The 13,794-nt window shown below is 38.4% G+C and overlaps 1 protein-coding gene across 1 annotated transcript; it reads left to right on the top strand.

Moving 5' to 3' along the window:
• Nucleotides 1–1,245: 1,245 nt before the first annotated feature.
• LOC131300435 (protein disulfide isomerase pTAC5, chloroplastic) lies at nucleotides 1,246–12,212 on the top strand. The gene is made up of 7 exons (XM_058326280.1): nucleotides 1,246–1,750; nucleotides 3,449–3,652; nucleotides 6,381–6,476; nucleotides 6,787–6,924; nucleotides 9,430–9,670; nucleotides 11,777–11,814; nucleotides 11,913–12,212. The coding sequence occupies exons 1-7, from the start codon at nucleotides 1,346–1,348 to the stop codon at nucleotides 12,006–12,008; spliced, it is 1,218 nt and encodes a 405-aa protein (XP_058182263.1). The 5' UTR covers nucleotides 1,246–1,345; the 3' UTR covers nucleotides 12,009–12,212.
• Nucleotides 12,213–13,794: the final 1,582 nt, after the last annotated feature.

Raw genomic sequence — 13,794 nt, 5'->3', positions numbered from 1 at the left:
AGTGCATTTTTTTTTGTTTGGTTTGAGAGGAAACAGAGAGCAAAATAACAAAACGAAGAACGAAACATGGTGAATTTTCCTCTACACATTTCTCAAAATTTTCTTTTATTCTTCTTTCTTTTCTTTTCCCTTCTTTTATTCAAGTTCCAAATGGGCCGTTCAATTCATCAAACTATCTCCGGCCTTAGCTCTATTTTAAATGCAGATAGGAGTTTAGCCCCGATTCAAACCGATATCAAATTAAGGTTTACTCAAAGGGTAGTAATTTTCACACTCCATTTTTTGTCCTTTAGTATAACTTCGATGTTTGATTTTATCACTAAAAGACAAAAGGTGGAGTACATTTATCAAAAAATAAAAAGTGAAATCATTTCTCTTACTCAAATCGTAAACCAAATTAAGGATGACTTAATACTTAAATTTTAAAGGTCATTTTCTCTCTCTTAAATTTACAACCATGTCATTCATAAACCTTTTACGCAAGTTTATGCTTAGATTGAAATTTGGCCATTAGAATGCTTCATATCAAATGATATTTTTACTCAAATTAGGTTAGAAAAAATTTGAGTACAAGCTAGAGATGTTCTCAGAAAACATTAACTTTGTTAAAAATCGTTAAAAATCATAGACTATTGAACAAAGAGACAAAAAAGTAATGGAAAGAGGAGACATTATTCCTTGCTCCTAGAACAATGTCGCAAAGGCACTTTCCCACGGCACATTTGTGTAGGGTCTACCCTTTACACATCAATGTGGGTGGCTTTGGTGGGAGTAGCCATAGGGAGTGACACATGTAATAATACCACATTTTAACATAGTATAATACCACATTTTGGGTTTATGTAATGTGTCATCACTATATTAGTAGAATGTGTCTCATTTTGTCATGCAATTGAGCACATTCTACTAATGCAATATTAAGACCTCACAAAATACTAAAAATGTGGTAATCAGATATGATTACTATAGCATTGTTATTTTGAGGGAGCAAATCAGCTTTGGCGCACGGACGATGGTGTTGTGGTGATGGTCTGTTCTCACGGACAGTAGATATGGTTCGAACTGGACATTCCACAGCAATAGCCAGTTGCGAGCCCCTATGGTCACGTTTGAGAGAGTTGCTACGCTCGTCTCCCTGTCCCACCTCTATGAGGATTAAAAAACAAAAAAATCAGCCTTGGCGCACTTTAGCGCAGCCATCCAGCGTAGCATAGCTTCCCGCCATATATATATCCATTTGTGTGGTTCAAATTCCAACTGGATCGCCGAGTATCATCAGACCAAAGAAAATCTCCACACTCACACCTGCTGCTTCTCTCTCTCTCTCTCTCTCTCTCTCTCTCTCATGTCTCTGTCTTCCTCTCTACCTCTCCCTTTCAACCCCACTCTCTTCCCCAGATCACCTCACCCCCCTCCTCTTCTCCCAGACCCTAATAACCTCTCCGCCTTCCCAATCTCCAAAGCCTCCCCAAACCACTCTCTCTCCAGACCTCTCGTTTGCTTCTCTCTCTCCTCCTCCTCCTCCAATTACGAGCAAGAAGAGGCCCGGTGGCTGCGCGAGGAGCAACGGTGGCTGCGGGAGGAGCAGCGGTGGCTCCGCCAGGAATCCCAGTGGCTCGCGGAGCGGGACTCCCTCCTCCGCGAGATCAAAACCCTAAAGCTCCGAATTCAGGAGCTTGAGGGCCGACAGGGCGAAATTCAAGGCGTTTCTGTGTCCGAGGCACTCTCAAAGCTCGCCGCCCTTTTACAGGTGGTTAGTTAGTTAGGCTGTATTTCTTGCCAAAATTATAACTAAGACTCTCTGACAATATTTTGGGTACCATATAATATGTCACCAATGTATTACTCTGTCCCAATTTGTTTGTCCACTATTTGAATTTTACATTTTACATGTCCCAAAATATTTGTCCAATATTAGGTTGACAAAAAAAAAGTTCCATCAATGCCCTGCTATTTTGAATATTTTTGAAAAATTATGCATTGGAGAATGTGGAATCTCATTTAATGTCAAAAAAATTAAAGTGTATCATTTTGTCTCCTTAATAAATTAGAATTTCAACTTAGACAAACAAATTAAGACGGAGTTTGGGTAGAATGTGTATTGTATGTGTAGTGATGCACATTCTATCAATGCAACACTGACACATCACATGGACACCATGGCATTGCTCCAAAATTGGTCGCTACTATTGACACTTTGCAGTCTTTTTGGGTATTTTATTAACTTTTGTCAAACTTGCGTTAGATATTCTAGGATTATTTATTTGTCTTGACGAACGTAATCTAAAATATATAAATTATGCCCAAAAAATCCACAAAAGTTTACAAAACAATTTCAAAAAAGTGAGTTTTTCATTAGGCTGATAGACGAACCAAACTGCTCGAATTTTATGCGGTTAGGTTTGATCGCAGAAGATCGAGCATTGGTGTAATGTTTAACAAGTCATAAACAAGGCAAACTCAAACATATTTTTAAAGCTCATTAAAAAAAAACTATCCGGCTCGTTCGGTTAGTTTTTTAGCCCTACTTGTCATGTCTTTAGATTGTCTTAGACTTTTTTTCATCTCAGGCACATATTTTTATTCTTTTCCAATTACTCTTGTCGACATTAATATTTTATTACAAAAACTTTAATTGAAAGCTAAATAAAAAATACTAATTGTCAATATACCAATATTTTTGTCCAAACACTGGTAGTTTTTTTTTTTTTGGGTAAATTATCTTTCATGACATAAAAGGTCCAAGCCATAATAAATGAGGGATCAAAGGGGCATTCCCCTGAGAAAGATCAAAACAAATTGCACAAGGCCTGCCTGCCATAAAGCCGAGACCAAGGCAGAAACAAACAGCCAAACGTTAGGAAAAAACTATGTTGGGAATGTTCCAACTAAGGCAGATTAATCTGTTAACATCATTCCTCTTTACACCCCTCCATGAGCAGAAGCATGCACGCAACTCAGAGAATCTTAGCTGAGAGTTCCAAACAAGAAAGGCTTTTCTGTTGGAAGACTCTTCTATTTCGTTCACACCACACATGGTAAATAACAGCAGCAAGGGATAGCTTGAAAACCTGATCTCGAAGATCATTGCCCCTTCTATGCAACAGAGCCCAATTAATCTCAGCCAAGAGATTTAAACCCGGTCTATCAAGCTCGTTCTTCTGCAGAATATGACCCCATACACCGGCAGAATACGGGCAGCCAAAGAATAGGTGCTGATGGACCCAAACACTGTCAGTTGTTACTTGTTAAGCACCAATTCAGCCAAAGCTTAAGCTATCAGTGAGATAACCGAATGGTTCCAGCAATTCACTTGTTGTTTTGCCCATTAAATGCATGGTAATGAGTGACAAATCCCATTTTGCTTGTTAATCTGAATTCTCATATGAAGGAGAATTTCCCTTAACCAGATCATCTAAAACTCCCTTTACTTGTATCCTCAATACAGGTGGTGAAGGAGGAGAATTTCGGGACGACGGTGAATCGACTTACGGAGAGTGGGTCGAGTGCGGTGCCGATGGTAATTGAGGCAGCAACGGCAGAGGAGGCGGTGGTGGTGAAGGAGGTTGCTGGAGTGGGGAAGAAAGAGGTTAATAAGAAGAAGGCGACGTTGAGGAAGGGATCGGAAGGAGAAGATGTTCGAGCAATGCAGGTCTGATTGCTAGCAAATATCCATTTCTCTTCTGTGAAATGCACAAGGCGAGTGTTGTTTGTTTCGTATATGCATGTCATTACTTGGACTTGACTTTCCATGTGTGTGTGTGTGGGAGTGTATTATATGGCTGCATGTTCTTAGAGCTCCTGCAAAGGCTCTAGCAAAACTTTCATCACAATGTCATTTTTTTGGCTTGGTACTACATCAAAAGCCAGTTTGTTGGCTATAGAGTGCTCCAATGATTTACACTCAACTCTCATATCAATATTTGACCATTCAATCTAATTAACCAAAAAAATCTTGTGAGTTGTGATCATAAATGTAATGTGGCATTTCGGCTTGGCAAAAGCTTTTTCCAAATTCAGCACAAGATTTGGTGAAACCAATTTTAGGATAGTTTTTTTGCATGGTATTGGAGAAGATTTTGTACGGTAAGCTGAAAATTGGCTTTGGCCAGACTTCTAGATTTGCCTTGGAGATGCTCTTATGCCCCATATTTCAGATGGAGGAGTGATAAAAGTGCATGCTTAACAGTATTTCCGATGCATTAGTTTCTCCATCTGTCATTCTTCAGAGCTTCCTTCAACATGTACACCTAATTATGGAACTTACATATATGTAATATTTGTTAATGTATCCAACTCAAAATCAATTGATAATGAGTGGAGAGGCCAATCTGTTAAAGCATCCAACTCAAAATCAATTGATATTGAATGGAGAGGCCTATCAGGGTCATGTAAACCCCAGCGTTCTAAAACAAGGTATTCCTCGCCGAGTACTCACCGGGTACTCGCTCCAAGGTTTCTGGCCGAGGCGACTAATCCCTACTCGGTGGGCATTACTCGCCAACTAACGCCGAGTACTCACTCCAAGGTGCCTGGTTGAGAGACTACCGATTAGCGAGTTATAGAACACTGGTAAACCCACACACGTGTGACCCTTGGCTAATGCCTTGCGGAGTTAAATAAATGATCCATAAACATAGGGATCGCGACAAAATAGGGTAAACTTAGGGCACAACCAAAGAGGCAATTTATCAAGAGAGTGATACCATATTACAACATTAAACTCAAGCCCAATTGGAAATGAGTGGAGAGGCCTTTCATGCTGGTATCCTAATTTTGGAGGCAAGAACTAACCAATGTGGGACTGGCTTTGACAAAAAGTTAATACGAAGGTGCACTAGTTGACACAGTATAACACACAAATCTGAAGCCCCAATAAAAGAAATGATTTTTTCTGTTCAAATCTCACTACTTTCTTCTAGTAGTTAATATAGAATGATGTCTGGGAAGAACATAGGTTCTCTTCTAATTTTTGTTGGTCGGCTATTGAGAAAATCCTTACCACATCATGAAATTAGAATTTTGCTCACAAACGAGCATGTCCAGCTCATTTGTGAACTGCACCCTACTAGTGGTCCCACTTGTTTGTGAAATTGACAAGTATACCACCTTGATGTGCTGATTACATGAAATCTTTCTGCGTGGGGAAGGGGGAGGGGATTCACAAAGCTTGACCTTGGGTTATAAATTGTTCGTGTAATAGTTCATTCTGTATTTCATAGAGATTCTCTAGCACCTATGTTCGGGTTATAATAGAGAGAAGTTGTTGAGCCAGTAGAAATTTATTTGGATAATGTTACTGATGTTATTTGTTATCCTTCAGATTTTGCGCACAATTTCCCTCAAAAGTATATCAACGCGGGGGAAGTTGTTATTTCGTGCAAGAATGATGTCGATGTTAGGTATAGTGCTTTTGGGATATTAATGTCCCTCCCAATATTATGCACGCTATCATAAGGGGATTTGAATTAGATGGATTGCACTGTGATTAAACAAGAAAGGCGCGGTTCTCCATATTAGTAAAGTTAAAGAATCCAAATTCCTTGTCTTATTTAGTTGGATAGAAAAATGAGAAACAAATGTCCACGTTGTTGCGAGTAAAATGAAATATTTACTAGCTATGTAACACTTGATCTGCAAACACATCGTTAAAGGGGAGGAGATTGTTGAGTACTAGGGCGTGAGGAAAATATTTCCATGTTATGAATTGAATATGTGAAAACATATGATTCTTGAAGCAGAGTCCTATAACTTAATGAAGTGTTGATGCAAGTTAATTAATGGATGGACTTCAAACTAAAAACTGTATGAGATTCAGAGTCAAATATGAGAGTGAAAGTTATAGTCTTTGTTCTTCCTAATTAAAACAGAAAAAGGGACTTAACCTCGTTCTTGCTTGCCTGGCACCAGTTTAAAAGAAGACAGAAATGAAGAATGTTAAGGAAAATGTTTAAGCATCCCTGCATTTCATGATTGTAAGCCACACTGGTCCAAAACTTGCATACTGGCTTTGGAGTAGATTAAATTCGGACCTCTCCAAGAGCTGTGGTATTAAATTCAGACCTCTCCAAGAGCTGTGGTGCACCTGTCATGTTTTGTTTCTGTCTTCTTCTTAGTTCATATAGTTTTGGGCGTTATTTTTTCTTCTTTTTGGGGGGGTGGGTGCATGGGTAACTCGCTGTGTAATTGTGTGTTCCACTGTACTCTAAACTGCTTCAATGGGGAGCTCTCTTTTGTGCTCAAGTGTTTATCATTGTTTATGAGTGCGATTGTGCATATTCTTCCATAGGCTGTAGAAATCGGATGCTTGTGATATTTAAAGTGGTCTTATTTTAAATTTTTACGTGTTCCTTAATTCTTAGCTCTTGTGGTTTTGATAGGAAGCATTGCAAAAGTTGGGATTCTATCCTGGAGAAGAAGATCTTGAATATTCTAGCTTCTCAAGCGGGACAGAGCGTGCTGTGAAAACTTGGCAAGTAAGTTACGATTTCATTTTATAGGCAAAAAACTCCCGAGAATTGTCAGGATGAGGGCTAATATACTTGCTTGTCAATGGAACCGCCAACTTAGACCATGTTCCTTTTGGGATTTTGGATTCTCTCTCTGCGCACAGTCCCCAATAAATTTTCACTCAATTACTACTCTCATTTCTCTATCTCTCTCTCCACTCATTACCCAAAATCCCAAAATGAACATGGTCTTAATGTTTATCCGAGTATTTCGTCTTTCTCATTTGCTGTTATCTTTACCATACACTGTAGCGTACCTCATAATCTTGCTTGACAGGCCACACTAGGTGCCCCTGAAGATGGAATTATGACTGCTGAACTCCAGGAAAGGTTATATATGGAACACCAACTTGGGAGTTCTGGCTTGGCAGTGAATACCATTCCAAAAGGGATTGGCATGGCTGGTCTTCCTAAGGTTTTTGCCCATTGCCTTTCACTCTAAAGAACCTTACTTTCGATAGTGTTTTCCCAGTATTGGATACTGAATTACTTGGTTTATGGCTGGCTTTTGAAGTTTCATCATATTTATGCCTCAATGTGCCTCCACTTTGAATCCCATTATTTCATGTAAGTACAGTCTAGTATGCAACTTTTTCCTTAACATTGCAGTGTGCACACAATCTCCTCCTGTTCGGTAGAACTACCATTCCCCCTAAGCCTAGGGATTTGTTTTTTGAACGGCCCTAATTTTTGGGATTGGTTTTACTATTTTGGGCAATGTCTTCTGGTGAACGAGCCAATATTTCCTTTCTTGCTTCATCAATAAAAGTGATTGGCGGCTTTGGCCCCTGTAGTGTTGTTTTTTTGCCTAGAACTTGAAGAAAGCATTTTCACAAGTCAATAAACCATTTTTTGTATTTGTTTTATTTTTCTCTTCCTATTCAGTATGTTGCAAAGTTTCACTGGTACTTTGTTCTTTCTGTATGTCAGCTACCTTGAGCCTGCCAATTAAAAGACTTCGTAATGCCCGTTGTCTCCATATCCGTAACTCATCATCCTTGAGCACGACTGTAATTGCAATTTAAAACCTGAAGACTGCTTTCATGATATTTAGATGCAAGCTGAGAAAGCTTGGCTCCAATTTAGAATTTGGGGCTCTCAATAACTATGCTTAATGTTCTAGACTTGAACTTCTTCAAACCTTATTAAAGTATAACCACAATTTGGGTCGGCTTGAAAGTTTAAATGTATGCCTAAACTTTTTTTTTTTTGAAAGGAGTACACAAACTTTAATAATTTTTAAAGAAACAATTTTTTTGCAGTTAGTAGCTGAAATGTGGTCATACATCATAAATGTCTATGAGTGGTGCGCCACATGCCTAAATCGTGGTACTCTAGGGGTAAGCTTCTATAGATATCCAAATTAGAACCAAATCTTCTATGTGATAAACAGCTAATTAAAGTAAGTGTTAATCTTCATCTTCTACATGCAAAACACATTTTTGGGAGCATAATGACCCAATTTTTTTACATTCTCCAAACCAAACCAAACCGAGTTTTGTGTTCCAATCAATTGGGGTCGGCTACATGAATCCTATTTTTCCATTGAGCTCCATCCAGGTCACTTAGATTTAGTAAGCACAAATCCTTCCTTATCACGGCATCCAAAGTCAGTTAGGTCTTCCTCTTCCCCTACCTTTATTATCCACTACTATCATGTCACTCTTCTTGACTATTGCGTCTACAGGTCTACGGTAAATATGTCAAAACCACCTTAATCTATTTTCTCTCAATTTGTCCTGTATAGGTACAACTCATACTATCTCAAGAATAGTTTCATTTCTAATTCTATCTTTCCTAGTCTTACCACACATCCATCTCAACATCCTCATTTCAACTACACTTATCTTACTCACTTGTTGCTTCTTGATAGGCCAACACTCCGTCCCGCATAGCATCACTGGTCATATAGTAGCTTTATAAAATTTTCCTTCCAATTTTATAGGTATAGTTGGATCACACAATACACCAGAAGCGGCTCTCCATCTTTTTACGTTCTCTATCGCAAAAATTTCACTCACTTTAGATTTTAACATTAATGATATTTTGGAAAAACTTTGGGGATCACTATGTTTAAGGTTTTGGAACTGAAGTGTACGATGTTTCAGAACGTGCGTATCAAGGCATAATTCTCTAGGATATTAGCATTCCTTGGTAACATGGGGAAGAAGGCATGCACACTATCAACAATAACAGAACCCATGTAGTCCTCAATCATTGGGGGTATGGGCGGGGGAGGATTGGAGACCGACCTAACGTTTGGCAATATGCACAAAGTGGCTGCTCTCAGAATACCACTGAAACAGTGGCCCCCCTATCAAAAAGATTAAAAAAACAAAATACAAGAGCCTCCTGAACTCAAGTTAGGTGATGAGGTGTGGGTTAGTTAAACAAAAAGGAAAACTGTTTCTAAAGATTGCGTTTTTTAGTAAAAATGTCAACTAACAGAAGTGGTAATATATGGCTAAGGTGAAGTGATTTATTATCCTTTGGGCCTCGGTATCCAATCCTTGTAAACAGATACCTTTAGTTATGGTTTCTAGAGATAGGAGGGCGGCGTGTGACATGTAGCTTAGAGGCTCTATTTTTTTTTTGGTTCAATTTTCTTTGCTTTAGTGGACTTCTTATCCTCTAATCTTCTTGTACTTTTTCATATCTCTTCACTAAATTAGTAAATTTCTTTTGGTTTTTGATAAACAAATCATTTTGTCTTTTTTATGGATATACATTGTCTCCATTTCAATTACTGGGCTACAGTGAGATCACTGGTTCATCCTGTATTGTGTTGCTGATGAAATGAGGACATGAGAGTGAAAAATGGAAAAATGGTGTAGATAAGCTCAACTGTGAAATGCAAAATTGCTCAATCTCTTACATATGTTCCAAAATCCACTAGTATGTTGATTCTGTTGTTACATAGGAGGCTGCAAATGGAGCTGCATTTGCTTCGATAACAGAAATCTCAGAAATTCAGAAGACAATAGTGGAAGAAGGTGTCGCTGACGTTGAGGTATCTGAACATCGAGTCTTTCTTCTTGGGGAGAACCGGTGGGAAGAACCCTCTAGGCTTACTGGCAGGAACAAACAAGGTGGAACCATAAGCAAGGATTCCAAAACAAAGTGCCTCACTTGTCGTGGGGAGGGTCGCGTATTATGCACAGGTACATATCTTTCTGTTTATGCTTAGCACTATTTTTTAAAAGCATTTATAACAACTCTATTCATGGTTGTTTTATTTTTATCATGTTAACCTGTGGACCTTTTCATTTCTACTATAGAATTAGTTGCGTGGATAAACTTCATATGATATGATAGCAATCTTCAAGAGCTAAACATGTAAATATTACCTATAGACATGTTTCAGCATTCAACATATCGGTTGTCACTTCTTTCTCCTAATGGGAAGCAAATGAATTTGTGTTTGTGATCCTTAAAGCCTTAGATAATACACATACTTTCAGCACCCTTCGCACAAGTCTGAAGAGCCAAAAGACATTAAAACATCCTTCTACATCCGAAAATAGTAAAATGAATAAATGATGCTCTCTGCATGCACTTACAAAATCGATAAATTGTTTAGAAACCTATTTTAAACGAATTGAACTGCTCTGATCATTTGTGTGAAACTCCGATTAGTGTTGTTAAAATTTGTGTCAACTTTTGTGCAAGGGGAATGCGGACGTGCTGGTAGCCGTTGGATCGTGATTTCAATGGTCCAGATTTTAATGAAACTTTTTTGGAGAAAAGTTAATTATGACCGGTCATAAACCTTCCACAAATCCGGACCATTGAAATCACGATCCAACGGCCAGTAGCAAACGTCCGCAAGTTTCTTAGAATGAGTGCGCCCTCATGAGAAGGGATGTGTGTGTGTGTGTGTGTATATATATATATATATGCGGGACGGTTCCGGAGACACTCAAAAAAAATCTAAAAAAACACCCCAAATCTCAAACTCAATTCCCGAACAAATTTTAATGATCCGAGCCGCTCAATATGTTCAGAACGTGATTTTAAGGGTAACTGCAAGAAATCGGCAAAAAGATTGACCGGGAAGAGCTTGATTTGAGCAGTTTTTTATTGAACCGCTCAATAAAAAATTGCTCGGATAAAGCCCTTCCCAATCATTTTTTGTTGTTGATTTCTCACGGGTACCCTTAAAATCACGTTCTGATCACATTGAGCAGCTCGGATTATCAAAATTCGATCGGGAACTATGAAGTGTTTTTTTAGTGTCTAATTAGTTGTCCCTGGAACTGCCCCGATATAATTGTTTACATATATTCTTTTAATTCGAGTCCTGTAATAAAGAAGGGTGAAAAAGATGCACAAAATTAATTTTATTGTAAAATATAAGTTTTTATATATATTCTTTTGTCCCAAGGAAAATTTGACTGGGCCGGCCCATAGCTTTGGGTTGACCCAATTTCATTTCGGCCAATTACGTCGGCCCATCTGATTTTGGTCTTGCTCACTTCTTGTAAATGGTTGAGCCCATACTTTGGCGAGCCCAATATTTTTTTGCATACTTTGACCAACATTTGACTTTAATTAATTAAAGATTATTTATTCATCTCAATTAATCGGGCAGCGATTAAGCTATGCCGAAATTTTAGCGTCTACCACACCTTATCGATTTTGGACGACATTGTAACCTTCATTGCAAAACTGCACACATACAGAACTGCTTATTCACTTCTTTGTATGTTTGCTAAATATAACATTTACCTGGAACTCGAGATCCAAAAAAAGTGCCTGTGGAAGGTTTATTGAAATTCTTAAACCATTAGTCCATTACTCCAAAAGAAGAAATGGATGAGAACTAACATTGTTTTCAACATAATAGTAAGAATTTTCGTTATCTTCAACGATAACCATTTCAATCTTAACTTTTGGATGACTTGAAGAACAGTCCAAGTTCTTGGCCCCCCACCCCCACTACATGTTGATGGCTCATTTGGTTCACCATTTGCTTCATGTTTAATTAAAACTTTTGAAACACAAACAATAAAATAAAATAAAATAACCCACTTCTTGACAATTTTTTTGTAGATGACGGCTCCAAGTTGAAAAGACAATGAAGATGTTTTAAGTTGTTCACCCTTCTCCTTTTAACATGCTAGAAGTTTAGTTTCATCCATTGCATCGTCCTTAAAAGCATTGGTAGCATTGCTTGTGTTAAAATAGCCCTTTTTTGGGTAAATGTGTTAAAATGGCCCTTATTTGTTCTTTAACCCTTGTGCATCTAAAGTTCATTGCTCTTGCAGAATGTGATGGGTCTGGCGAGCCGAATGTTGAACCACAGGTTCAATAATGTTTCCTTGATAAATCTTTTCTTCAATTTTCTTTTCTCAGTCCACCCTGCCCTTATCTGATCTGTTGCTGTTATACATGAGTGTGCAGTTTATGGAATGGATAGATGAAGGAACAAAGTGTCCCTATTGTGAAGGCCATGGATTCACAATCTGCGATGTTTGTGAAGGAAAAACATTGGTTTAGGTACACGTGAATATGTACTAATCATAGAGCTTTTCGAATGGTTGGTTACTATTGGCATTATCCATCATGCAATAGTATAATACTGTTGCAGTTGGAATTTTTTTTTAATTGGGGATAGAGAACTACAGATTAATGACTGGTGGTTATCACCCAAAAAGAGAAGCTATAGACTGATGAATGAGATTTAACCTTAGGATTGAAGCATGCTTAGTGTTATACATGTAAAAAAATTTAAAAAGGTCATGTAGGGCATGAGGACATGCCTTGTGGTGTAATAGAAATGTGCAGATGTTGATGATCCCTTCGAGTTTTGTTTGGAGCTGGAATTGGTTAGGAATGCAAAAGACCAAGCAATCAATGGGAGAAGGAAAACCATTCTTGTTTTTTTTCCCCTACTGAAGTATTAGTTGGAGGAATGAACGATTCTTTTTCCGGCCAAATGATAACAAGTGTTGATTAATCCAACAAAACTATGTCACGAGGAAGACCGTCCCTTAGTCGGGGACCAAGTAACCAGGACACCGTCCAAAGACTATAGCCCATACTAACTAATCTTTTCCCAGCCAAAACATGAGCAACTGTATTGGAAGACCTCCGAGCAAAAGAGAAGAGCACAGCACTAAAAGCCTCTGCCCAGCATGTTAAGAATGACCCCGATTCTTGGCTCGCCACAATGTGATCATTGAGCATATTGATTAAAGTTTCGGAATCGCTCTCCAACATCACTGACCGAACTCCTGGCTGAAGTCCGAGTATAACACCCCCACTGTATCCCACAGATTCTACAACTGCTGGACTGGCACTCCAAGGCGGGCTCCCCATAACAGCAGCAAAGAATTCACCTCGACAATTCTTTATCAATACACCAACCCTCCTTTCATGGACTCCTTTGTCCCATTTCCTGGACTTAGTATGACAGTTTAAAAGTTAAAATACCAATTAATATTATAAGAAAATAAGATTTTCATACCAAACTTGTATAATTTACCTGAGCACTTTTCCTGAGTCTGAACTTATAAGTTATAATCCTACGGAATTAGGGAAATAAAATTTTATTTTCCTCTATACATATAGATCATCGAAATTGCACAGACGCATGATTGTGTGGCAAAACGTGGAGTGGGAGTTAGAACATAACAATAATACTATGTGACCATCTAAGAATATCATGTGATGTGTCGCCAATGTATTGGCGGAACATGCTTCATTTGTCATGTAGTAGAGCACATTCTACCAATATTTTTATGACACATCACATGGTACCTAAAATATGGTACTCAAATATGATCACCATAGCATTCCTCTCTTCACAATTTTTTTTGGCAAAAGGAGACTTTATTAATTCATCCGAGGGCAAAAACACTTATACATCTGATAGCAAGGAACCTCATGGGAACAAAATCTAGGACGGTCTTGACTTTTTGGGACCTAAAACGAAGTTTAAAGATGGGGCCTTTTTATTGGAATATTACAAGGGATACCAAAGAAAGAGGGCATCTAAAATTAGTAAATTTTGGAGGCTTAAAGCGGCTACACCTTGAGCTTTCAGCTCAAAGTAAGCTCCAGGCAAAATAGTTGTCCACGTACGAGACAAACCACTAGTAAGGACCTTCTAAGCACAATTGTGTGCAGCCCAATTGCATACACGTTTGACATAAAATTAAAACCCCAAGATATAGAGTTCTTTAAGAACTAAGCAATCATGCACCAAGACCCTAGCATCACAAATGATCCCTTTATGAATATTTAAATAAATCCCCAGGACCTCGCCGTTGTCTCCTCGCGC

The sequence above is a fragment of the Rhododendron vialii genome, chromosome 9a (genome assembly GCF_030253575.1).
Source record: "Rhododendron vialii isolate Sample 1 chromosome 9a, ASM3025357v1".
NCBI lineage: Eukaryota > Viridiplantae > Streptophyta > Magnoliopsida > Ericales > Ericaceae > Rhododendron > Rhododendron vialii.
Note: the sequence above shows the minus strand (reverse complement) of the source record. Positions and strands in the feature narration are given on the sequence as shown.